This window comes from Dryobates pubescens, chromosome 10, assembly GCF_014839835.1.
Source record: "Dryobates pubescens isolate bDryPub1 chromosome 10, bDryPub1.pri, whole genome shotgun sequence".
NCBI classification, from domain to species: domain Eukaryota; kingdom Metazoa; phylum Chordata; class Aves; order Piciformes; family Picidae; genus Dryobates; species Dryobates pubescens.
The window spans coordinates 18,733,520-18,761,483 of record NC_071621.1 but is presented as its reverse complement, the minus strand read 5'-3'; the positions used below and the strand labels follow the sequence as shown (position 1 = coordinate 18,761,483).

Sequence of the window (27,964 nt, the reverse complement as noted above, 5' to 3'; positions counted from 1 at the left end):
TGTTTCCCATAACATTGAATCTAAACATGCATCAGCATGAACCACGATTGATAACTTCAAGTTGCCATATGGTCATGTGTTTCCAGGTAGCACGGAAACAAATGGTTGTGGTCGTTCACAACACAATATTGCACAATGTAGAATAGAGTGCACCTTTTTAATATGTATAAGGACATTCAAAATGTATGATGAAGACAAAAGCAGATGTATTTATTTCAGTGAATTTGCAAGACATGGTAAAGTTACTATTTAACAAAATAAAAACTTGATTACCAGATAAGAAAATCTTTTGGGAAATGATTTCTCTTTTCAAAACTTTGTATAAATTTCCTGCTGACAACCTTATAAAATGCATACAAGCTGCAAAAAAAGAAACATACAACAGAAGCAATGAAGAATTACCTCAGCTTTCATCACCACTTCCCTTGATTGAAACTGTTCTCATGTTCCAGTAAGTATAATAATATATTTGGAAAATGTAAATAACCTAATTACATTTTCTTGTTTCAATCTGCCAGGCACCAGTCATATATCGCAGTCGTATAAAAAGGAGATCTCTGCCCATCTGCAGCCAGCTCCAGAAGGGAACTAACTTAGAACCTGTGATTAATGAAGAAGAAAAGCAAAAGGACATTGCTTAAAAAATTGAGCATTGGCAAGGCATGCATTTAAGCAATCATGAACCTCTGCATTCTCAGCATATTCAGCCCCACAATCTAGACCTTAAGATTAATACAAATCTATATTGTGAAAGTTATTGCTTTGTACTAATTATATTGCACCATAGATGGAAGATTTCAGTTTGCAAGCACCACAGTAATGCCTTGTATGTTGCAAGATGCATCGTCTTCTCTGGCTTTGTTCAAGTAAAGAGGAGCCTGAACACCAACAGTTAAGCAAAGGATATCTTGGTAGAATCTCTCTTTGGAGAATAGGACAACCACATTATCTTAAACAAACTTCAGGTAAGGTAAGGAACCCACGATATGGAACAAAGCACTCTTCCACCTCTGCCAATGTTTATGTTAGGTGCAATGAACACGTGGAACTGCACTGAAAGGAAACATTTCTAGTCAAGCTGGCTTAGGATGTTCTCAACTTGCACCCTTCAACAGCACTGCAGTTCGTTATTCTTTGCTGTTTGGAGATTGTGTTGAGGAGAAGAGATGCAAGTACATCACTACATTAACAAAAGTTAAAAACATGAAATGGAAAAAAAGAATTGCATTTGATGGTAGGGACGAAATGAGCAGAAGCTTAAGCTGGCTTTACCATGAAGAAATAGCAATTTGGTTCCAACTCAAGGGTAAAAAGGGGAGTTTATGGTCTTTGGAAGAAGTGCAGGCCACTCAGGAGGACTACAAAGTTGCTGTGAAGCTGTGCAGGGAGAAAAGCAGAAGGGTCAAAGCCTGACTGGAAATTAATCTGGCTTCAGCTGTTAAAGACAATAAGATGCATTTATACAAATGTATTAGCAACAAAAGGACTAAGAAGAATCTCTGTCCTTTGTTGGATGCAGGGGGGAACACAGTGATCAGGTATAAGGCAAAGGCTGAGGTACTCAATACCTTCTTTATATCAGTCTTTAGTAGTATGACTGGTTGTTTGCTGGCTACCCAGCCCCCTCGAGCTGGAATACAGGGTTAGGAAGCAGAATAAAGTCCCCATAAAGCAAAAGGAGATGGTTAGTGACCTGCTGCATCACTTGGACATTCACAAGTCTATAGGGCTGGATGGCATACACCCAAGGGTACTGAGAGAACTGGTAGAAGTGCTCACCAAGCCACTTCCTATCATTTACCAGCAGTCCCAGCTAGATGGGGAGGTCTCAGCTGACTGGAGTCTGACAAATGTGGCATCAATCTACAAGAGGGTAGGAAGGAGGACCCAGGAAACTACAGACCTGTCAGTCTGATCAGGGAGGGTCATGGAGCACATCTTGAGTGCCATTATGCAGCATGTGCAGGGCAACCAGATGATCAGACCCAGTCACCACGGGTTCACGAAGGGCAGGACCTGCCTGAAAAACCTGATCTCCTTCTATGACAAGGTGGATAAGGGATCCTCCTGGAGAAACCATCTAGTTATGGTGAATGGGTGGATGCTTTGCTGGGTTAAAAACCATCTGGATGGCCAGACCCAGAGAGTGGTGGCAAATGGAGTTTAACCCAGTTGGTGGATGGATGGTCACAAGTGGTTTTTCCCAGGGCTCAGTTCTGGGGCAAGTTCTATTTAGTATTTCTATCAATAATCTGAACGAGGGGATTGAGTGCACCCTCAGTAAATCTGCAGATGATGCTAAGGCGGAGGGAATGCTGATGTGCTTGAGGGTAGGAAGGATCTGCAGAGGGATCTGGACAGACTGGATTGATGGGCCAAGGTCAACTGTATGAAATTCAACAAGGCCAAGTGCCAGGTCCTGTACTTGAATCACAACAACCCTGTGCAGAGCTACAGGCTTGGGGAAGAGTGGCTGGAAAGCTGTCCAGTAAGACCTGGGGATGATGATCAACAGCTGGCTGAATATGAGCCAGCAGTGTGCCCACACAACCAAGAAGGCCAACAGCATCCTGGCCTGTGTCAGGAATGGTGTGGCCAGCAGTAGTAGAGAAGTGATTGTCCCTCTGTACTCAGCACTGTTGAAGCCACACCTTGAGTACTGCGTTCAGTTTTGGGGCAGTTGTTTGGGTATTAGAAGAAACTTCTTCACTGAAAGTGCTATCAAACACTGGAATAGGGTCCCCAGGGAGATGGCTGAATCACCATCCCTGTAGGTGTTTTAAAGATGCACAGATGTGGCTTAACACCAGACTTGGCAGAATTAAATAATGGTTGGACTTGATGTTCCTAAAGGTTTTTTCCAACCAAAATGTTTGTATGACTTTAAATAAGTATGGAGCTGTACTTTCCAGTAACTCAGTAACAGACACCTCCCTACAGGTCTGAAAGAACATCACATCTTAAGAAAAGTGGCTGCCATAGACAAGGCCTTAATAGGTGGGCTGAGACTTTAGGAAGGCTTGACACAGTGAAATGGAGTTGAATGAATAAAAATGATTGTCAGATGCTCTGCACAGTGCTTTACAACTGCAATATTTTCATTATCACAGTACAGGAAGAAGACAAGCCAAAGCAGTGGTCTATCCTAGCAGTATAACCACCTACTTTTGTCTCCAGTGGGAGTGCAGTTTCTCTTCCTTGCTACCCCTTCACCTACTCTTCCCTGTACCACACCATGACAGAAGACTGGCAAGGACATGAAATTCAAAATTTATTTGGAAAGAAGGCTATGTGTTATCCAAGCTGAGTAAAATACAGGAAGACTCTTGAATATTTCATTCTGGATTGACACATAAGGAATCTTATGAAAACATAAACCATTTTCCTACCTTCAATTTCAGTCCAGTTGACAGCAACTTCTGCTATAGGTATTCTCAAGCACTGAGCTATATAAAGCAGTTCCACATCAAACGCCCTGAGGAAGAACAGGAAATTGCAAATACAGTCACACTTATTCCAGAAGAAAGATGGGGGCACTGTTAATTAAATCCCTAGCCTGATTTAAGGAGGTTGGTGTTCAGTTATGAAGTTGATATCAATGATATCTCTGTCTGACACAGGTCAGATGCACGTGAAAGGGAAGTTAATTTCCCTGACTAAACAGCTCAGAACACAGCCCATATGCAGACAGCAGTATTTCACTGTGTCCTGCTTCTGAAGGTGTAGGTCATGCTGTGTTCACACTGCTTCTTACTTTTCCATCTGCCACAATCAGGATTTCAACGTATTTAAAGAACAAGCAGTCAAATGTAGAGTGTCAATCTGTATTTCTAGTAGTTTTTTCTAAGAGGACAACTACAATCTGTGGCTTTACACTAATCTGATGCTTTCTCCTTGTACTTTCTTAGTCAAGAATAAAGGCACCAGACAGAAATGAGAAATCATGTTACTGTGAATTTGAACAACCTGTCATTGTTGCCGGCACAATTGTTTGGAGGTTGTGCAGCAAAATGAATTGGTGAAGTGACTCTACTTCTATGCTTCTATACTCCAAGTCAACTGTCCCTCCCTGATCAGTTTATCCAAAATACACTTGAATCCTCTCAGAGAACTGTTTGTTTGTTTCATTCCAGCAACTGCATGCTCAAGTGAGCCTTCTAGATTTGCGATGCTGAGGCTTTTTATGTAGGAAAAGTGTTTTGGCAACTACAGCTTGTAATACCCATGTAGAAACCAGCATATAAAACTACCAGCAGCTGCTATTGACAGGGGTAAATGCAAATCACACCTTCTGATGCTTTTGGTTAAATTTCTTAGATTTATTGATTGCCAGGTCTTTTTTTACACCCTCTTTGCACTCTTTTAATGCCAGCAGAGATGGTTTTGTTCCTCAAACGAGTTCTCGTAATTGGAATTGAAGCTAAACAGCCCCTAGTCCCCTTCCTCCCATAAAAATGTTTTTAAAAATACTAATCTGTATTGGAGAAAAAACTGTCAATGGCCATCCACATCTGATTTCTACTAGATTCAACACATATTCACACACTGAGGCTTTTTTTTGCCCAGTGAAGTAAACCTTAAAGGTTAAGGAATGGGATATGTTTTAGCCCGGATATTGGTAAGGTTTCCAGCTTAAAGACAGTGGATCCAAAACAGCTTACTCAGGTCTTGAAATTGTGGCTGCGAGGCAGTCAAGTACAGTTCAACACTAGTCCTCATTTTCTCCAATAACTTCATAAATTTAGAATCTCCTTAAATTGTCATTGCTATATCCAAGACAATTTTCTTTTGAAACTGGAGAAGACATATGCAATAAACCAAATAACATTATTCATTCATGCTTTACAGGTTGCTTGAATTCAAGTAATTGGTAACCCCATTTAACACTATGGAATGAGTAGATGTGTAGAAACAGACAGACAGGTGATCAAGAGCAGGCAAAAAGACATACTTTAGCAGGTTGCCAGCTCAGTTCAGATGCTGTTTCCTTCTGCTTTAAGCCACCCTCTCCTTTTAAGCAGTGCAGTGTATTTCTGTGAAACTATTAATGAATTCAACAGTAGAAGTCCCCTTTGAAATGTGCACTTGGGTATGACACACACATGAGGGTTCCCATTGAAGTACAGACCGCAGCATTCTGGCTTGCTGGTGAAATAATTTTCAAACATGCATCAACCTGAACTTGTTTTGTACATGTATATTACAGGACAGCCATTGATATAATTCTGCACAGCATTAAAACATGCCAAAGCAGCATAAATGGAGGTTATCTACATAGACCACAGTTACTCTGTATAGAGAATCTAGAGCCACTTTGTAAATATGATTTTGATTTAGGAGACAGGCCTTTTAATTGTCACAAAAAAGGTTACAGAATAAACATGAGGCTCTTCTGCCCCAGTGAACTGCATCTGCTCCACGCAGTCTTGATATTTCTCTATTTTCTTCAAATAAGAGTTGCATGTTATTACATTAATTATGCCATGGTCTTATTTTTTGCTGACATTTTACATGTGTTAGCCAAAATCCCCAAGTATTCACCTTTGAATGTTTATGAGTCATGTGTATTAAGACTAAATCTAGTTTTGTAATACTAATTGCTTAACCTACTAAAAATCTTAAAAGACACAGAATAATTGTCTGATGAACTATACTGTATGAGCTGCTCTAAAAACATTGCTACATAAAGTGTTAGCCTAGTGAACTAATAGCTATTTGCAACAATTCCTATGGACAACTGATTACTGGAATGTCAGCATGTACATCACAGTACAACAACATTCAAGAGTCTGGTGAACTACAGAGCTCAAAGAGAAAGATTAAAAGCACAGGAATTGATCAGGTTGAACATTAATATTGTTGCATTTGGTTGCCATTTGTGTAAAAGTGAACATATCCTGAAATTAAAACAAAACAAAACAAACTATTCAAAGGTGAAAGGAGAATGACTTCCCTTGTACACTGCTGGGATAACTTTCTTCTTCCACTGTTCCCCACCACCTTTCAGTACACCTCATACACATACTACATCAGTTAATCAGGCAATACAGATTGTAGTGTATTCAATACACTGGTATTGTATTCAATGCACTAGTATTACACCTGTGCTGCAGATTGCCAGATCCAGATGGTACATAAGAAGCATACATTAGTTTCCATAGTCAGCATTTAAGTGTGAGTATGTTAGCTTGAGCCTACTCAAGAGAAGATCAAAGTAACACCAGTGAACGAGTTGGGGAGTGCAAGACATCTGTTTTGTCATGAAGCCCTTTGTGACTAGTTAACATCTAACAGAACCATGTTAGGAATACTAGGGAATTATTCACACCATGTACTTCACCAGATTCTGCTGCAGAGAGTGAAAGTAGGTGCCTCTGGGGAGGAGGGGGAGACAGCTCAGAATACCTAAGTTTGGATCTAGCCTCACTGAATTCAGCTCCAACACAAGTATCCAAAGCTAGAGACACCCAAACCTGTATAGTGTTAACAACTTCCCTATCTAACAGTGGCTTTGTTATGTGTTAATTGACACAAACATGAAGTATAAAACACAGAAAGTGAAAACTTCTCCATGTGGTTGTGTTTATGCTGAGGGGTATTTCTGATTAAATTACAATTTAAGAAGATGCTGGCTAAAATTCAGTTGAGCACCAAGCTGGTAGGTGTTTAATTGAATTTAACCCCTTTAAACTTAATCTTTAAAATGCTTCAGCTGGTAAAATATCTATCCTGCAAAATCATTCTGTATTTAAAGTTGCACTAGGATTTATTTTATTTTTTTTTAATGTTGGTCCAATATGAAATGTTTCAAATACCAAAATTAGGCCTTCAATTGTACTGTTATAACTGGAATTTTGGACACATCTGTGATAATGTTGTTCCAGCAAGTTCTTGATGGGCATTGAAAACTTTCAGTGGCCAAAGAGGTCTAAGAATGAAATAAGATTTCAAGAGTTAGTCTGCCAGTGCTGCTCCAGCTATAGTGGGGCTTTTGAAAGTTCACATCTGCCTGCCAGGAGAAGGATTTTTTACAAGATAAAACATATACAACAGATGAGATGCTCATAAAAGATACTACTTGTTGTGCACAAAACAGGGAAAAAAACAATTCCACTGCTTGTGTTGGTCTATAACGCCAAAGGAGTGGAAAAAACCCAGCTGCTGGAGCAGTATGAATGCTTATTTTTCTGTAGTTTTTACACAGAGACTCACATTTAGAGATTAGTGACAAACTGGAGAAATAAGCATTCATTTTTCATACTTAGTTTTTAAGTTTTAAGCATGAAATAGTGTGGCTTGTTCAGGGCACAAGGCAATTTCTAGAGACAAAACCAATGACAACGGTTTGATTTAATCAGTGATCTCCTGAGTTGTGTTATATCACTATAAATGCCACACTTCTTACAAAAGTATGTCAAAAAAACAAGGACTAGAATTCTGTTTTGAATCTCCCCTCATTCTATCAGTATTCCAGGCAGGACAGTAACTGCTGCTGTGTCTAATTCTCCTAGGTAAGGACAGACATTTTCTGGCCAGAAGAAAATGTTTTGGTTTGGAGTTTTTTTAATCAGAAGAAATCGAGGACTAAATTTAGGACAGGAAAATTCTGCCAGTGAGCCCATCTAATTTCCCAGTTTCCTCCAGTGCACTAAAATTTAACATAAACGGTCATATCTCAGGTCAAGTAAGGCCGTAAATGCAGAACTAGAGCCTCTCTTGGAGTCTGAAAGTGAGTAATTCCAACTGTCTCTTATGTTTTCAAAATACTTCTTTTAATTGGCTTTTAAGTTTTAATTTAAAAAATGTGCTCCAACCATTTGTGAAAAATAGATCAGTGGTGTAATCAGATTCAGGACCCAAAACACAAAGCATATGCTCTCTGTTTAAAAGGTTGCTCTCATTCTGAACTGATGTCAAAACTTTGCTGTTTAAAAAGTAAATTTCAAGCATGTTTGGTTTGTGTTTGTATATACACAGCCAGCTCACCAAAGGACAGCTAAACAAAGTCAGTCAACAAGAACACTCACAAAAAAGGCTAGTTTAGGATGTAAGCATTATTTCTGAGTATCAAATATATAAACAGTTCTCAGCATCTATTAATTTTCACATGCTTTCTAAACTTTATGGTTAGATTAACAAGATGGTCTAGGAAGTTATCTTAGTCTCTCTTTAAAAAGTGTTACGTGAACCTTAACACCACAATAAACACCCAGCAGTTTTCTTTGTATATTTCAGTTTGCTTTTAAGATTTCCTAAATATAAGCATTGATAAATCAAATCCAGCACTGCAAGGAGAAAACTGTGGTATAAGTTTTCTAGCACTATTTTAATATTAAAGAGGTGACATTTAATTCAGTGTCAACTGAAATCAAAAGAGCATGAAACAGAAAAAAGTGAAGGTCTAAGCACTGAGTTTTTAATTCTTAATACAGCTGATATTAGGTTATTTCCTCATGATTAAACTAATATTGAAACTGTCAAGGATGCACGTAAAATCATATAAAGGTCCTAATGCTCTTCTCTTCTTTTTCATATGAAAGTTTTAAACATGGAAACACAAGAGTCCATTTAATTGGGGATGCCACTGAAACACTGAAAACACCTTATGCATTCACCTTTGGTGTCTCTGGTATGTATTTAAATATGGAAATTTAGAAGTCTTTCAGCCTATCCAACTTTGCAGCAAGACAGCTATGTTGTTTACATTGACTTATCTATTAACAGAGTGTAAGATGCTCAGCTTTCTAACACTTGCACTTTGAGTGAGGCATGTTATCAGCCTGATGAGAGAGACAGAAATAAAACCTCTATTATTTCTTGAGAACCATAGAATCAACAAGGTTGGAAAAGACCTCAGAGATCATCAAGTCCAACCTATCACCCAACATCGCATGACTAACTAAACCATGGTTTCAAGTGCCACATCCAATCCCTTCTTGAACACCTCCAGGGATGGTGACTCCACCACCTCCCTGGGCAGCACATTCCAATGGCCAATTACTCTTTCTGTGAAGAACTTTCTCCTCACCTCCTGCCTAAACTTCCCCTGGTACAGCTTGAGACTGTGTCCTCTTGTTCTGGTGCTGCTTACTTGGGAGAAGAGACCAACCCCCACCTGGCTACAACCTCCTTTCAAGTAGTTGTAGAGAACAAGAAGGTCTCCCCTGAGCCTCCTCTTCTCCAGGCTAAACAATCCCAGCTCCTTCAGCTTCTCCTCATAGGGCCTGTGCTCAAGGCCTCTCACCAGCCTTGTTGCCCTTCTCTGGACACGTTCAAGTGTCTCAATACCCTTCTTAAATCGTGGAGCCCAGAACTGGACACAGTACTCAAGGTGTGGCCTAACCAGTGCTGAGTACAGGAGCAGAATGACTTCCCTGCTCCTGCTGGCCACACTATTTCTGATGCAGGCCAGGACACCATTGGTCTTCTTGGCCACCTGGGCACACTGCTGGCTCATGTTCAGCCAGCTGTCAAACAGCACCTCCAGGTCCCTTTCTGCCTGGCTGCTCTCCAGCCACTCTGACACCAACCTGTAGCACTGCATGGGGTACAGCTTGTACTGCATGTACTGCTTTGCCTTTTGGAGCAGTATTGATAATAGCACTTCAGGGCAGTGTCCTGGTACTTGGTGGTAATTGCTCTCTTGCATGCAAAGACACTACTGGATTCCTTTATCCAGAGGGAAGAATTCCTGGGGCCTTCTGCCTACAGAAGCAAGGAATGCTGCCTATACAGCCCAGAAAGTGAGACAGCCTTTGACACAAAATTGTTTCAGTAGCTTTGCTTCTAAGCCACTAGTTTCAGGGTTTCCTGAATAGTTTATCCTTCTGATGCAGTTCAGGCACCAGCAACCTGACACAGCATTGCATGACCCATGTAGCTACATGACCACATACTACTACACTGTGAGTCAGATTTACCCTGCTGAATTTCAGTCATCTACAGTAAAGATAGCTCTTCCTATACAAATTGTCTAGAGTCACTTTATGGTTGAGGGCAAGAACATACATTTTTCAGCTGCACTTCATCTGGCATATTTTAGATCTTCTATTAGGATGAAATATATTATACCCTAAAATTGTCTCTTCTTCTGTTGTCTAAAAAGGGAGCCTAGATGACAAGTATATATGCAGTCTGGGTGTGATGAAGCAAACCACAGAATGGTTTGGGTTGGAGGGGACCTCCAAAGGTGATTTAGTCCAATCCCTCTGCAGTACGAGAGGGCATCCTCAACTAGATCAGGTTGTCCAGAGCCTTGTTGAGCCTCACCTTCAGTACCTCCAGGGATGGGGTCTCAATCACCTCCCTGTCAACCTGTTACAGTGTTCCACTACCCTGATAGTAAAGAACTTGTTCCTAACATCCAATCTAAATCTACTCTTCAATAATATGCAACAATCTCCCCATATCCTGTGTTTGTCCTGTCCGTTGTTTGTGTTTATAGGCTAATCAATTAACAGCTCAGGGTTGGAATTATTAGATAGCCATTTTATATTAACATCATGAGTAAAATATGTATTAATGTTTAGTCTAAATATTTCTGTCCTCACATAAGAATTCACTTAACACCATAATACCTCAAAAAAATCTGAGTCTGACCAAACTTGAGCAGATAAGACAGATAAAGCTTCTGCAAGAACTGAATCATGTTCATTCTCTTCAATAGCTCACCACACAGTCCAGTTCAGCAGTAGAGGAGCCCCTGACAGACTTAGAGACTATGGTGCTGTCTCTCAGATGGCTTTTATCCTATTAAAATGCTGCCTCTTTACTGAATATTCCCCAGCACTCTCCTCTTATATTAATACCAGCATATCTGAGCACTGACTACACCGAACTGAATTTTTCTTTGAGTACCTAACATCTGCATTTCACTAATGGGGTTTTAAGATCCAAAAAGAACCAATTTCTTCAGATGTCCAATAGCCCCAGTGCAGTGATGCAGAGGTGGTAACAAACCCAGATTTCAGAGCCTTTCCTCCAGTATCAAGGCAGCAGTTTCTCTGCAACCCCCTGCTGATGGCCTTAGCATGAATAAGTTGTTCTGTGACCTAGTTAGGGACTCACCATTGTTCCAAACCAGCAAAAATACAATACTGTCACTATTTCTTCCTTTTACATCTTTATTCCCATGATTTACAAACCCCACATGGCACAATGCCTGACCAGTTTACACACAAGCTATGCAATGGGGCTTTCTAGTCTAATGAACAGAAGACTGAGAGGGGATTTAATAAATGTTTATAAATATCTGAGGGCTGGGTGTCAAGGAGGGGACAGGCTCTTTTCAGTTGCACCCTATGACTCTAGACAAGGGGCAATGGATATAAACTACAACACAGAAAGTTCCACCTCAGTGTGAGGAAGAACTTCTTTACTGTGAGGGTCACAGAGCACTGGAAGAGGCTCCCCAGAGAGGTTGTGGAGTTCCTTCTCTGGAGACTTTCAAGACCCATCTGGATGCATTCCTGTGCGACCTGTGCTAGATTCTATGGTCCTGCTCTGGCAGGGGGGTTGGACTCGATGATCTCTGGAGATCCCTTCCAACCCCTAACATCCTGTGATCCTGCGACATCAGGGGCCATGTTGCCTGTTTTTTTTTAATTGAGGAATTTCCATTATTGGGCTCTTTCAGAATCTTTCATTACCACATACAAAGGAATCCAATGTATGGTTCTATGAGATTAATGTTTCATGTTGTATCACTTCCTACTGCAGTTATCCTAGCAGCCTGTACATCACAGACACTTCACTTTTGACTACCATTTCCTTTAATGTACTTACTTTCCCCACTCTCTGCCCATCTCCCAGCTTTCTTTCCAGATCTTATGAATATTAGCTGGGAAGGGGACAGTAGTCTGTTTTGTGCAGTGAAGTGTTACCTTTCAGTTATACATGCTGAATGGTTATCTATGAAGCTGATGATAAGCAACTTTTGAGTCCATACTGAAGTTTGTTCTTCAGCAGTAGAAATAATGAGTCTCTCTCTCTTCTACTAGGGCTATAGTTGCCACAAAAATTGCCAAAGCCTTCCACGTTGAAATCTGTACTTCTATGCCAGATTTTGTTGAAATGAGCTGGTAAGCATGAAAATAATGGCAGGCAAGCACAGGGATTGCCTGATGGACAGGTGAGGATAAAAGCAGGTAATGTAATGCCCGTTTTGGCAGAAAATCAAGCCAAATAAAAAACTCTGCTGTTGTTTTAGACCATTTTGTGACTTGGAAGTATCTGAAGAGCTGTTTCCTGGAAGAATGGGAGTTATTCCTTTCTTAACTAAGAAAACAAACATTTTTCACTGCTAACCAGTACATTTCATATAAATAGGAAAACACTTAGGGGATTAGTTTATGGATTACTGTAAATAAAAGACCAAAAATAGAAGGCCAATGTTTTAGCAACACATATAAGCACAATGAATTAACACATCAAGACCTGAAGATCCGCTGTGCTTCCCATCAGTGATATAATTAGTACAAAATAAGTTACCAATATCCCTTTTTTCCTGTCATTTTTCCTGCATAATGGGGTAGAGATGATAATGTACAACACAATTATATTTATTCTTTCGTTCCTTTGTTGCTAGAGACTGTGAGTACCCGGAGAAAGCTTGCTAAGATTTTGTTTTAATTAAAACCTGAACTAAAACCTTTAAATAATATGCCCACTCAGTAAGTACAACTTTTTTCCAAATCTTCCTTTTACAAAAGAATAAGGCTGAGGACTGTGGTTTTACAGATTAAACTGATTATCCTTATTGCTTTCTTTCAGTATTTTTTTTTTTCTTGAAACTCTTCATTTCAAGAGTGAAGTTAAATAGAGTAATTTTGAGATGTGCACTTCTGGGTTACCCATACATGTTAAACCATGTGTTTAGAAAATTCTTGTACATGAAATTCACAGAGCAATCTAGAAAGTTTGGTTTGGAGGCAGCAGCAGAAATCTTGTTTCTGGTTCAGCTATAGCTTTCTTTAGGATAATAAACCACTCAGCTAGGAAAGTAATTTTGTGAACGCTGACTGCTCACAAGTCCAGATTCAACTGAGCAGAAGCTCCATGATATGAATCAGATTTGTACACACAAACACTACCTTTGCCTCCTCATTCTGGAGGAGCCATATTGCTCAGCTATCACTGCCAAAGCTCAGCCTAATTGGAATTGACTAGGACTGCAGGATTACACACATTTTTGTATGAGAACACTGCCCAGTAATTCTGCTCCTTGTCAGCAAGCAGTAGCTCATGAGAGATCTTTGATGAAGACAAAATATTTGATTATATTTAATTAAGCCTAGGGACTCTCACCATCCTTTTCAGCAAAAATTGTAGTATAGGAAATTTACAGAAATGATGGTATTTGTGTGGAAAAAGGGTTTCAGTCCCACACCAACAGTTATGGCTGCATTGCACTCATAAGGGAACTGTTGTAGCTAAACTATAATGAAAGAGAGTTCTAAACTAATTCAAACACCATGCATAATTTTCTTCTCTCTTGTATTCTCCCATGAGATATTCTAGCAAGAAAATAAACCAAGAGTAAGCATTTCCTTTCACTTGGAGCCCACAGCAAGTACAAACATGAGATACGTATTTTAGGTAAAATGTTTTGGTTAAGCAGCACTGAACTGAGGATATAACAGCATCCCTCAGGAGTCAGCACTGGGATCAGAGGTGTTTACATCTTTGCTGGGGACACAAGCAGTGAGAATGAACATGTTGGGGACATCAACATTGTGTCTGCCAAGGACACCAAGCTGTGTCATGGAGTTGACATGCTGGAGGGAAGAGATGCCATCCAGAGGGATCTCAACAGGCTTGAGAGGTGGGCCTGTAGAAATCTTGGAGTTCAACAAGGCCAAGTGTAAAGTCTTGCTGTTGAATCAGAGCAGTTCCAAATATAAATATAGACTGAGTCATTGATGAGTGGATTGAGAGCAGCCCTGTGGAGGACTTAGAAGTGTTGGTGGATGAAAAACCAGACATGAACCAGCAATGTTTGCTCCCTGCCCAGAAGGCCAACCATATTCAACATCAAAAGAAGCTTGACCAGCAGTTGAGAGAGGTGATTCTCCTCCTCTACTCTCCTCTGATGAGACCTGGAGTAGTGCAGCCATTTCTGGGGCCTCCAGTGTGAGAAAGACATGAACCTGCTTGAGCAGGAAGGCTGCAAAGATGATTAGGGGACTGGAGGACTTCCCTATGAGGACAAGCTGAAAGAGCTGGGTTTAAGCCCGGAGAAAAGGCTTTAGGAAAACCTCATAGTAGCCTTCCAATACTTAAAGGGACCCTACAAGAAAGATGGGGACAGTCTATTTATCTGGGAGTGTAGCAATAGGACAAAAGAAGATAGTTTAAGACATGAAGAGGTTCTTTACTGTGTGTGTGATGAGACACTGGAACAGGTTGCCTAGAGGAGTTGTGGATACCCCCTCCCTGGAAGTGTTCAAAGCCAGCTTGCATGGGGTTTTGAGCAACCTGGTCTAGTGGAAGGTGCCCCTGCCCATAGCAGTGGGGGTGTTAGAACCAGATGATCTTTAAGGTCCCTTCCAGCCCTAAGTATTCTATGATTCTATAATTAGTAACTCTTAACTTTCCTTATTGAAATAAGAGCTCTCTCCATTTCTTACTCTGCTTGCATGGCTCATACATGTAAAAGGGAAGAGGACTCTCACAAATAGGGAGTGGATTACAACACAATCAAAAATTGTTGTATGGGATTTCTTCTAGAGGTGAAGAGAGAAGAGTTCCTAGGAGTTCGTTTTTATTTGCTCTTGTAATCAATTACCCATTGCTCTCACAAGGTAAGCTCAAAATATCCTACTTCTACACAACTCTACACCACATGCCAAAGTAAAATGGACGTGCAAGAAGTCCATTGTCTGCAATCAAAGTCTTAGCAATGCAGTCGTAAAATCTTCCTTGCAGTTTATGTTGCATGCGCTTTTAAGATTAAAACTTAGTAAGCCCATCTGTTCCACTTCTCTCTATCATCATGAGTAGAAAGAATAAAATTAAGTACTCAACTGTTTCCTGAAGTACATCTTAATAAAAGAAAAATGGAATTCCCAGCAAATACCAGGGTTTTGGAACAAGAAGAAAGCTAAACTGGCAAGCAACTAGTACTAGAATTGGTTAAATCGGACAGCTAGGATTTCCACACAGACATCACACACTTCCTAGTAGCTGCAGTACTGAAATTACTTTTTCAAAATCATGTTCAGTTAGGAAGAAACCACCAACAAATAAAGGAAAAGAAAATTACCAGCGTTCTATATGAAGAGTAGAGAAGGTCCTCAAGGCTGCTTCTCTGGTTAAAAGCTTAAATCCACACTGCGTGTCCCTGATTTCTTTGACACAGAGAAACCACACAAGGAAGTGGAACCCATACATAAGAAGAGTTCTAAAGTAAGAGCGCTGTGGACAAAAAGCAACATGTCAGATGGTTTTTATTTAAGTGATTATCAAAGTGAACAGAGCTGGCTTACAAGACAATAATCCTGTTTCATGATCACTTTCAAAGTTTGTAAACTCCTTTTGTTTTGCACTAGAATAAAATCAGAACTTTTTGACTCTTAACAGTGAAGCAAAACTACAGCTGCAAAGGAAAGACTTGCCAGCACAGGGTTAGGATACTGGCCTATCAGAAGTCCAAGGCTTTTTTCTGCTTTCCCTAGACCAGAGCAGCTTTTCATTATGGATAGTGCCTTATTAAACAGAACATTAACCTGCAACTGGATGTCAGTTAACAAATGGGACACCCATGGTATCTTCCACACAGTTTTCTGGGAAATCCCCAGGAAAAGAAGGGTGAAGGGAAAAGGAGGTGGAATGGTACATGCTCTACTCCACTGGACACTTACAAATTATTTTTTTCTCTCTCTAGTCCTCTTGTTTTCCTAAAAATTGTTTGAACAGGTTCAACAAATTCAAAAATTGCCAGGACAAACAATGGAGCATAAGCCAGCAGGACTGCACAAAGATTGCTTTCCTTAAGAATACACATTATAACTTAAAAATGTTCCAGCTGCTGCTTTGATACAAGAATGGAGAAGAAGCAAACAAAAAAAAAGAAAACAAAAGATTTATATTATAAAAATCCCCAAACAGGAGCATATCTTGCTGTCTGCCACCCATTTCTTTCATTTGGGACTGCACGGTTTCCAGAGCTTGCATGCACTGTGTTAAGGCACTTAAGGCAATTCAATTAGAGAATGCACCTTTTGGCAGTATGACGGACCAAGTGAAAAGAGGACTAAAGAAACAGCTGCTGTGCAAGACAATATTTAATTTCATATTTCCAGCAATATTACATAGTCACTTCTTTTGTGCTGTTGCTTGCAAAAAATGTATTTTATGGCCCTCATAAATGTTCTCCCAGCCTACTCTTTGACTGCTTTTTTGTTCTTGATATAATAAGCATACAGGTTAAGTTTGTCCAATGAATCCAGAGGCTGGACTCTGGGTTTGCAGATGTCTCTCCTAGTCTTTTTTCAAGACAGCTCCTGAACAAATAGAACTCTGATCCAAAATCAGTTTCTCACTGCTGTCCTTAAGCTCAATTTAGGTGATTATATATCAAAGACTGTAAGCCAAATTGCAGGCAAAATCTTCAGGAGCCAACAATTTACCTGGTAAGGATCTCTGGGTGATAAGAGATACCTTTAAATGTAATGATTTCAAACCTCACTTGGAAAATTGTAAGATGTTCAGCTTGTTATGTAATAGCCTTTGGCTGAGGAAATTGAAACACAACTTGTGCCTCTTAGAAAAGAGCTCCAGCCCTAAGTTAAGGGCAGATCTTGTATGGGTTCTACAGCTTTTTTGGATTCTTTGGCTCTCTTCATGAAGGTGAACCACTGTGTGACTAAGAACACAAGGCTACCAAGCCCAAAGGGGAAGCTCTGAGAGGATGCATGACTGTCAGCTGATGAAACTGTCCACTTGCTTCAAAAAAAGGAGTTCCTGCATTATGCCTGTCACTCCCAGAACTCTTTATACAAGTCATACTAAGGATTCATTAAAGTACATTAACAATTATTGAGGAAGAACAGAATTCTCAGTGTCTTGAGACTGAATTATAACATGACATTCTGGTCATATGGCTGATTCTCACAGGCTCATTCTACTGTTCTAGATACCATTAGGTGAAGGGAGAAATCTCAGCTTCTCAAAGACTGTCCTGCATTTTGTTGCTTGTTTTTTCAGTATCCACTGCACTACCTGACAGTCTCTTCCCAATCTGGTAAAGGCAGGCTTTCCTTTCCAGTCTGGGGACACAGGGTTAGTTGAAATGGGATATATCTCAAACAACTACTACCTAACCAGGTGCTGTCTCATCAAAAAGTCAGAAGTATGGGAAGAAACGGGGAGCAAAGGATGAACACATCCTAAACATTGTGCTTCTGTATTAAAAGATAAAGTCCTGTTCCAATTCTCTCCGCCTTGCAGCAAGACCTTCAAAGATGACAAAAAAATGTGAATGCACTGAAAAAAGTTTATCTGCATTTAGTACTACACAATGGGCTCAGATTTATCAGCTATATGGTCTCCATGTAGTAGCAACATTTCCAGGACACACTTGCTGCACAGCTGAAAAATAACTGCAAATGGTATATTTTGTACTGCAAGCATGCAAGTAGCATGTCAAAGATTTATCCTAATTTCTGATAGTGAAGAAAGTTTCAGATATTCATTTTTAGTTTTGGTCAGGATGCTAATGTATACACAGCAGCATTTACAAGAAGGCTTATTGCTCTCTACAACTAGGGCAACAAAGTTGGTGAGGGGTTTGGAACACAAGCCCTATGAGGAGAGGCTGAGGGAGCTGGGGTTGCTTAGCCTGGAGAAGAGGAAGCTCAGGGGAGACCTTATTGCTCTCTACCGCTGCCTGAAGGGAGGTTGTAGACAGGCAGAGGTTGGTCTCTTCTCCCAGGCAATCAGCACCAGAACAAGAGGACACAGCCTCAAGCTGCATCAGGGGAGATTTAGGTTGGAGGTTAGGAAGAAAGTCTACACAGAGGGAGTGACTGCCCATGGGAATGGGCTGCCCGGGAAGGTGGTGGAGTCACCATCATTGGAGGTGTTTAGGAGGAGACTTGATAGGGTGCTTGGTTGCATGGCTTAGTTGATTAGGTGGGTTGGATAACAGGTTGGATGCGATGATCTCGAAGGTCTCTTCCAACCTGGTCTGGTCTATTCTATTCTCTTTTCATTGACCCACTCTAAGACTACCTGATAAACTAGAAGAAAAAAAGTTACAGATTTCCTACAGGCTGAACATGACTAATGTAGCAACTTCTGAACTTTTGTAACTATTTTAGTAGTTGCGTACGTACTTCAGAATCATTTCAACTTTTAAACATCAGTATAAACAAAGCTTACTCTTGAGAACATTCAACATGATGAGCACATCCAACGATGCTGAAAAAATTAGCCCAGCAACGCGTCTGTTGCAATACAAGTTCCATGCCTGTGCTTTGTCAACTACTGTCTGCCGAGACATCAGAAAACCAGATGTGAGATAAGACTGTGCGCCTATGCATCACTGTTTATTCCACAAGAGCCACACACAGAACAGCACTGTCTGTGGTCAAAACTCAGAAATTTTACTAGGAACAACAGAGAAAAATTACAGTGCTTTCTCACGAGTTGAGATACTCTTCCAACATTTTGCTGCCTATCATCCCTAACTCATTTTAAACAGGTCTCAAGACCTGCAGATCAACCTGTTGCACTGGAAGGGCATCAATGAAAAGGAACTCATCAGTTACCTTCCACTCCAGCACTATTACTGGCTAGTGGCAACCAATTCTCTGTCAGGGATCAGAAGCTCTGCTTGCAAGATGTTCTCAACTAGGAAAATTAGATGCATATATTGGAACACTAACTGACACCAGTTTGAAATGTTTGAAATCTGGAATGCATCCTTTGCATGTGATGGAGCACACACTACATTTAGGACACCCATTTCCTATTTTTTAGCTTCCTTTTTTTCCCCCACAAATACCGGTTATTGAATTGCACAACCTGCAGGGCAGATTTAAGCAATGGAAGTATTTGACTATGAGTACACAGCAGGAAATGGAAACAAACCTTTGCTATTGAGTCCTTCTCCAGATGAGCTCTAGAACCACAGGAAATAGCCATCTGGTTCTGCAAAGGAATACAGACCAAAGAATTATTATTTAAACTAACATTTCCTGAATCAGTGGAATCTTGTGCTAAGAACTGCATAATGAAAAACTTCAATGCATTATGCTTTCCTGTTTCCTCTAACTACATTTTTGTTCTACTGGATTATTGAGGCTAAAATCAGTCTTTTCTACAATTAACAGAGAGTCTAAACTTTATTACATTTTGCAGATGTGTAATTGAAATTTGCTGTAATTTATCAGGTCTAGTTTAGCTTACATTATTCCTCTGAGGTACACACACAGCAGATGTGTTAAACAGCACAGATGAGTGCTCTGTGCTCCTAGGCACTTTACATTACAATGCACGTTTCCTCTAAATTTTGCACTGTGGAAGGGATAACAAAGCCCATGCACCTTCAAATGAACAGGTGCCACGGTATCAGCCAAAACTATAACCTCAAATTAATCCAGACGACGTGATCAAAACAAAAGGGTTAAAATCATTCGGACGTTACTGATTGTCCCACCAACCCTCTCGAACCTCCCGTATCTGGCGGTGCCTGGTCTGGCGCTGGCCCAGAAGCCGCGGCTGCTCCGGCAGCCAGCGCACTGGGGAAACAGCGCCGCCCTGTGGCGCCCACAGGCTGCGGCCCTTCGTCGGCAGCGGCGCGCCCCCTGCCGATGCTCGGGCACTGCGGGAAACCAGCTGCAGGTACCTCACTCATCTGCATCTAAGCAGAAAATAAACCTCAGTTCTTTCAAGTCAGGCATCCAAAGAGAATGCCTATACAGGGAGGCGCCCTGGTTCCACAGGTTTTTGAATTTTTATTTACAATAAAAGTTCTTCCAAGTACTGTCATTAAACTAACAACTCTGAGAAAAGAGAACCTCTATAGAATAGGGTGGATTTAATAAGCATCCTTAAAGGAATACAAGATCACATCAGATAAAAAGAAAATACAGAACAGTTAACAAAGACAGGTTTTTTTTTAACTGAGTAGGCAACACATTGCATTTATACAGAGTAGAACAACTTCAAAGAATGGTAACTAGAACATGATGGACTGCATTGAAGTGGACGCAGAGAATGCAAAAGAGGCAAGAACTCTCTGGGAACTACCTATGATAATCCACTTTTGCAGCTTATAAGCTTACACATAGGTCTTCAGGCTTACACCCAGATCTTCAACCAGGTCTCAAAAAACTCCAGTTGAAGTGAACTACAAAAATCAACCTGTATGCATGAGTATTAGACTGAAACCATGAGAATTTATACTCACAGGCCATGGTTGAAGATTTTTTAGACCTTCTTCTACTTTTTCAATATCTGCAAATTTTGTAGCTCCATCTGCATCAGCCATAAGAATTTTTCTCCCCCGAGAACTAAAGACACCCTGCAATCAAAACAGTCAGTAAAAATCAACACCTCTGAAATCACTATTTGTCTTAAGCTGCCTGCAAGGCACTCCAAAAATCAGTGATATCTCAAAATACCACACAATAGAGGAACCTTAATATTCTGCCGCTACCAACTAATTATCAATGCATATTGTAGTAACATCTAGAGAAGTCACACACTGAGTAGCATCCCACAGTGACAATGCGTGAACGTGAAAGGTTAACAATCCCTCTCCAGAGAAGCTTGCAAACTAAAAGCTTTACAAAACAAAGTCCCAAGAGACAAGAAGTTGCTACAGTCAGCTCTACTAGGGAGCACAGAGAAGCAGTGATTAGTAGCTGCCACTGCACTGGATAGCTTTTCTTTGACATTTGAACTGTGGAAAGGAGGATGCAGTGCTGTTTCTTCCTAACACTGTTTCAAGGGAATTCAAGAGACAAATTAATTGTGAGAAGGAAGTCTTGAGTCCCAGAATCATTGCAAAACACTTGTGACACACAGGGCTCTCAGCTGCTTTCGCCATATTCCTGGTTAGACATTTTGGACAATTTTTGAAGGGGGCCAGACTGGAAAAAACGAGCAGTCTGCCAAAAGTGCTGTTGTAACCAAGCACATCTGACTTTGGAAAAGCCAGTCAAGGGAATAGTAGTATACACATCCACTTTACAGTGCAAAAATGTATCACAGAGGGAATCATTCTCCTTCTCTTGAAATAACTTCAGTGTTGTATTTCTTACAAAAGCTCTGTATGTTCTAATGTAACATTAGAAAAAAAAACAATTAAATTGACATATTAGGGAACTGCTTGAGAGGGTACAGCAAAGGGCTTTGAAGATGATTAGGGAACTAGTGCATCTCTCTTATGAAGAAAGGCTGAGGGACTTTGGGCTCTTTTGAACTAGAGAAGACAAGGGGGATCTTACTAATGATTATAAATACCTAAAAGGCTGGATGTCAGAAGGATGGGGACAGCTTTCTAGTGAAATGGTTTTTTCTCCCAGGCAACCAGCACCAGAGCAGTCTCAAGATGGGCCAGGGGAGGTTTAGGCTGGACGTTAGGAAGAAGTTCTTCATAGAAAGGGTGATTGGCCATTGGAATGGGCTGGCTGTCCAGGGAGGTGGTAGAGTCACCATCACTGGAGGTGTTTAGGAAGAGACTGGATGGGGCACTTGGTGCCATGACTTAGTTGATTAGATAGTGTTGGATGATAGGTTGGACTCGAAGATCTCAAAGGTCTTTTCCAACCTGGTTAATTCTATTCTATTCTTTTTTCAGTGGTGCCCAGTGACAGGACAAGAAGTAATGGGCACAAACATAATATAGGAAGTTCCACCTAAACATGAAGAGGAACTTCTTTACCTTGAGGCTGGTCAAGCGCTGCCCAGGGAGGTGGTAGAGGCTCCATCTCTGGAGTCATTCAAAATCTGCCTGGATGCTGTTTTGTGCAATCTATTCCAGGTGAACCTGCTCAGCCAAGGGGGTTGGACTAGATGATCTCCAGAAAGAAAATAATCTCCCTTCCAAACCTTATCATTCTCTCATTCTGGGTGATTCAGGACAGAGCTTAAAATACAGAAACTGATAACTCATAAATGATCCTGCCCTTTTTCACAGAAGGTGTCATTCACCTGTTCTTTCTGTGTAACAGCTATCTTATACTTGGAACACGATGATTTTGTTATAATATTTGAAAAGTAGTATGTGAAAGCATAAACTCTGTTGGTTCTAGTGTTGAGTGTGATAGCAGTAAGCTTCAGTAAACACAAACTTTGCTGAGTGTTTGAAAGCCATTCTTCAAACCCCAAGTTTCCACCTGGAAAATAATGTTTGCACATTTTGCTGTATTTTCTCATCAAAAGCTTTAGTTTAATCTGTAAGGTTTGTTTTGTTGTTTTGTCCTTTTTGTTGTTGTTGTTGTTTTCTCTTTTCAGTTGGTTTGCTTTTTAAAACACCAGCCTATTTCTAATTGGAACTAACAGGAACATGAAACTCAAGCCTAACTTTTTCTTTTGAATTTGCATATATATATAAAAAAAATTGTTATGGATCTTTCTGGTGAGAAAATATTGTATCCAAAATCTAAAACTTTGAAAAAAAAGGTTTTGCCTTAATTTATGGAACTTGTACTCAAGGTCTCCATTAATCATTTTGTTAATGTACTGAATTCAAACTGCCAATTGGCACGGCTCTATCTTTTGCATATTTAAGCACAGGTAATTCAGACAGAGAAGGAGATGAAAGTATCAATTACCATCCTGACTGCTCCTCCTTTCCCTCGATTTTTTACCAAAGAAAGCACTCGCACTTTGTCACTTCCATATTTCTTGGAGTACTTCATTGCAACCTGATAGACACACAAAAAACCAGCTTAAAACGGAAACAGGAATCAAGGAAGAAGTTTACATTTGCTTGCCCTTTTAAAAAAACATAAATTAACTTAAAAAAGCAGTTTAAAAAAAACACCATAAATTAATAGCAGAGAGCTATGTCAGTCGGCACAAACACACTGCCAGTGCTTGCTGGAGTCTGTTTGGGGAAACAAAAACCAGTTCACAGTTGACACAAGAAGACTAAAGAGGCTTGTCACGTTCAATGAGAGCGAGATATTCCCCCATTCATTCAAGTCCAAAAACCTCAACACTGATGCAATTTATATCATAGTATTATAGACCTTTCCTAGCAACACCAATAGGTAATCAACAAGAAATAATTTTCTACTACTGCTACCCATTTCTCACTTGTCTTGCAGCCACCTGTGGCTTTAAAAAAAGAAAATTTGCAGTGACCTAAAACCCCATTCACACTGTGGGAGTGTGCAAATTCTGTTCCATGTTGTGGGGAAGAGAAATAATGAGTTTTTCTAAAGGTTTTTTTCCTAAAGGTTTTTTCACGTTCTTCCAAGTCCAGAGACCCATGGCCATAGTGTGGTCAGTTAGAAACAAAGAATGCAAAGCAGTCAAAAAAGCACATATGAGTAGTCCTTAATGGATAAGCTTACAGGAAGTTAATGAAAAAGCAGCATTCATTTTAGTAGCTAACTGGAATGTCTTCCAAGCAATAGCAAAAAAAACCCTGGAGCTGACCAGTCTTCCTTTCCAGGGACATATATCAAAGTCAAAGCAGCAGAATGCAGAACTGTTTTGAAAATACTACAATTGGCATGGAAATTTTTTAATGAACAATACCATGAAAGGTATGGAAAAGAACTAGGAAGGAATTCTTCACCACGAGGGTGGTGAAACACTGGAACAGGTTGCCCAGGGGAGGTGGTAGAAGCCCCATCCCTAGAGGTTTTTATGGCCAGGCTGGATGTGGCTCTGATCAGCCTGATTTAGTGTAAGGTGCCCTTGCCCGTGGCAGGGGGCTTTGAACTAGATGATTCTTGAGGTCCCTTCCAACCCTAAGAATTCTATGATTCTATGCCTGCTGCCAATCAATCATGGCTGCCAATCAATACTGGTATTTGCAAAAGAATTACATGTTCATGCATGTGTGTACGTGACATCTGCAACGCGTACAGAAAGCGTTCAGAAACATTGTCAACTGCTTCAAATACCAAACTATAAATGCAAAACAGTATTATGCAGAACACAACCTCCCATACCTCTATCTGGTAAGACGCTTCTTTTCCTTACCTTTTCAGTTTGATCTTTACTACCATCATTGACCACTATTACTTCGTAAGTGAAGGAAGCATCTCGTTTCTTGAAAATAAAACCAAAAATAATACATTTAATCCAATTTCTTAAGCAGGTCATAGGTCTTTCAAACATAAGCATTCTTCTCTTCCTAGCAGTTTTTAACTCATTCAGGGTTGCAAACAGACACCTATAGGATACAGTACATTGGTTAAGATGGCGTAATTATAGACCATGCATCAAATATGGCTAAATTCTATTACACTGCCTTGACATAGTTTTCCTCAGCTACCATCTAGAACTAAGAAATCAATTTAATTGCAAAAGATGAAAGCTCAGAATAAGATCACTGTGAAGAAAAACAAACCCCACAAACCTCACACTGGGATTCATACTCAGAGAACAAATCCTAATGAAAAGTACATACGTAAGAAAAGTTGTTGGAACAAATTAGGATTTAGCTTAGAAAGCTAAATGTGTGGTTAATCTGTAACTGCTGTCTTGAACAGGTATCATGCAAACATTGTATAGCAGTATATTAGATTTTTACTTAATTTAAAAATTCTTTCCAGCATTCAAGCTAAAAAACCAAAAAATGTTAAGAGATAGAAGTGTTATTTCTGAGTGGCTAAGTAATATTGTTTAAACATACCTCAAAACAAGAAAGACAACAGATGAAAGACAACAGGTCACTGACTTACTATACACAGCATATAGAAAACCAAGGAATTTTGAAGGCAGACTGAAAATACCTGTCTTTTTTCTAGATAATCCAAAGCTTCATCCATCATAAGAGGTACTAGAAGAAAAGTGGAGGACATCAGATTAGTAGATTGTAACAGGACAAGCACCAAAAAGCACCTACATAAGCAAGCTGAAAACAACCACAAAGCAAGGCTGAGCAAATTGCCTCTTTCACTACCTTCAGCAAACAAGCTCAGCACCTGCAACTCTAAGTCCTGTCCTTCCTAAGTGCAGAAAGAACACAGACACAAAATCACACATACAAGACAGGATAAAGACATTTCTTCTACAGAACTGATTTTCCATTTTGATATATATAATTCTCTACACAGTATTAACAGAAAATCAGTAATTATTCTCCATGAGTAACTCTGCAAACCAGCACTGACTTCCATCTATTTAAGGAAGCTGATAGAGAGGGCAACAAGAGAAATTCCTAACACTAGTCAGTTACATGCCTTCTTTTACTAAGGCTGCTGGCCATGATGCTTCAGTCAACAGGTACTACTTTTGCAGCTGATTTATCTGCAGGTTAAAAAGACATTCAACCTTATGGTTGTCTTTGCAAGAATATGTTAATTCCTGAGCACACCTCAGGTGAGTGTTTTACCTCCAAGGAGAGGAACAACTGAAAATCACATGCAACATATTAAGACCCTGCTTACTGAAAAGAGGTATGTGAGAACCAGGACTGAGGAATGCTCTGGACTCGAGAAAGGGCCAGGCCTACCTTGTGTCCAGCTACACTTTATTTGTCAACATCTCTCTTAATGGAATCACAAACAGCTCATTTTTCCCACTTGCCAAAAAAAGGAATGACAATAGGTGCTACCATGTCAACCCCAAGTACAGTTTCAGAGCTTGGTTATTTCTATCCCATCTCAAAAGTCTTCACTTTGTACTCTCAGGTGTTTGCACATATGGCTAAGTCAAACAGAAAACAATGAGATCATCCTTTTTGTTCCTGTTTGTTTGAAGCTGCTGCTGTTGTTTACAGTGTGAAGCTCTCAAATAAATTTTAAAAGTAACCTTCTAATTCCTGACTTACAGCATTTACAAGGGCAATGAGCAGCCATCCTGCTTGAACTTCATTAAAATAAAGAGGATTCTTACATGTGCCCCATGCTACTTTTAGCAGCAGCAGCAGCAATTAAGTTACGCAGTGCCTTAATTTTGAAATTCCGTGTTCTTGGATGGTTTTCTGGAAACTGTGTCCAAAATCAGATACATAATCTGGCCTGCCAGACTCTACTCTATTCTATGTATTCTTCTCCTAATATAAACTGACCTCTGTACTATTAAAGTAACAACAGATAGATTTTCTTCTTTTTCTCAAAACAAGAAAAATCTTACACCGATCTTCCTCATTGTAAGAAGGCACAACAACAGAGAGTTCCTTTGAAGGGGGATCATGTATACTTGGTACAGATTCTTTCCTGCCTTCGGCATTTACGAAGTATTTCTCTTCTTCATGTCGGTGAAGGGTTGGCATTTTTCTGGCAGTTACATGAGCAATCATACATATCTGTGATGAAAAAGAAATGAGAAAAATCATTGACCAGTCTATTAAAGGTTTACCTGCCTTTTCAACGTACTGCAAGGGGGTAATCAACTATATTTCAGTAATGAGGCCGGTCAGCAGTGCAGTACTTTATCCATGGATCAAACCACACAGAACCAAAACATCACGCAGTTTGAATACTCCATGTCATTTACTTTGACCACTGTCAGCATCACTGGCTTGTTGCTGCTCTCAACTGCAATGCACGTAGATACCTCCAAACTTGTGGTCCATGCCCCACTTCCCCTTTACCAAAGTCACCTTTATCAGTCAAGAGGCTGGTGCTTCCTCTGACCCAGCACAGGCCCGCTGAACACTACTCACAAACTAGGCAGACAAATGTGATTTCAGTAAGGCTCTGATAATTTTAACGTATGCCTAAGATAAATCCATAGTATTTGTCTTCTGGAGTACATTTACGTGGAATCACTGTATACGTGGCACTGTTGATGCGTAGCCGAGTATCACTTTCCAGGTGTTGGACTCAACCCTGCACGGGTATTTTGGTCACCCAGGTACAAACGGGGGTCCCAAGCAGTTGCCGTGCAAGCACTCAACCGTAATATTTTACAAGGCATGATATAAGGATGAAATGCTCCATTTTATATTTCTTTTGCAAGACTTTTCACCCCACGCCTTGCAAAACCACACTCCCCGCATAAAACCTCGCATGGGCACATCTGTGCCAGCTGCTGCAGAAACAGAGCGACGGTGTGACACGCGCTGCCGACCAGTCCCAGCCATCCCTCGCCCCTCTGAACAAGGCATGGCGGGGGTCTGGGGCCCGCTACACGCCACCAAGCCCAAAGCCCCTGCCCCACGCAGCAGGGGCGTGGACTGGGTGGCCCCACGTGCGGCCCTACGTACCGCCCCCGCCCCGAAGGCTCCCCAGGCCCGCGGTGACCACGAAGCAGCTCTCACCAGGACAAGAAGGAGGGCGGCCAGGGCCGCCAAAGCTGCCACGGCTGCGGGCACGGAGAGCAGGAGCGCCATAGCCCGCGGCCGGCGCACGGCAGCGGCGCGGGGCGGAGCCCTATCGCACAGCGACGCGGAAGCGAACTCGGCACAGCAGCGCGCCGCCAAGAGGGGCCGGCGAGTGGCATTTGAATCCATCCGCTGGCGCCCCCTGGCGGCTCGGTCCCGCCAGACCCCGTGTTCCTAGGGCCGCCGCTGCCTCCAGTCCTCCGGCGAAGGCTTCCGGCTGGCCGGGTCACGAGGCGATAGCACATCCGGGACGGCAGCGGTGCCGCTATGGCGACGGCTTTCAAGTAAGTGACGCGCTTGGTGGCTGTGGAGTTTGCCTTGCGCGGCGCTGGGGTGGTCCCGCTCGTCCCGCGTCTCCTGAGGCAGGTGGGCGGGCGTCCCTTTGCCCGATCCCGAGGGCCTAAGGCAGCACCGTCGTGGGGGCCGCGGGGGCCTTTGCCCCGTTACCTCCACGGCCCTGCGCTCGTTCTCGGCAGCGTGCGAATGAAAGGGAGAGGGCTTCAG

General features: G+C 41.1%; 1 protein-coding gene across 2 annotated transcripts; it reads right to left on the bottom strand.

The window, feature by feature from the left end:
* Nucleotides 1–27,508, bottom strand: ALG5 (ALG5 dolichyl-phosphate beta-glucosyltransferase). Of its 2 annotated transcripts, XM_054164817.1 has the most exons (10): nt 27,398–27,508; nt 26,269–26,440; nt 24,924–24,970; nt 24,169–24,237; nt 22,785–22,877; nt 20,414–20,527; nt 19,093–19,152; nt 15,263–15,414; nt 3,390–3,475; nt 1–600 (listed from the first exon to the last, which is right to left on the bottom strand). In XM_054164817.1, exons 1-10 carry the CDS (start codon nt 27,467–27,469, stop codon nt 488–490), a joined length of 978 nt encoding a protein of 325 aa, XP_054020792.1. In that variant the 5' UTR covers nt 27,470–27,508; the 3' UTR covers nt 1–487. The 2 variants fall into 2 exon arrangements, with proteins under 2 accessions (XP_054020792.1, XP_054020793.1); XM_054164818.1 differs by lacking the exon at nt 22,785–22,877.
* Between the last annotated feature and the right edge of the window lie 456 nt (nt 27,509–27,964).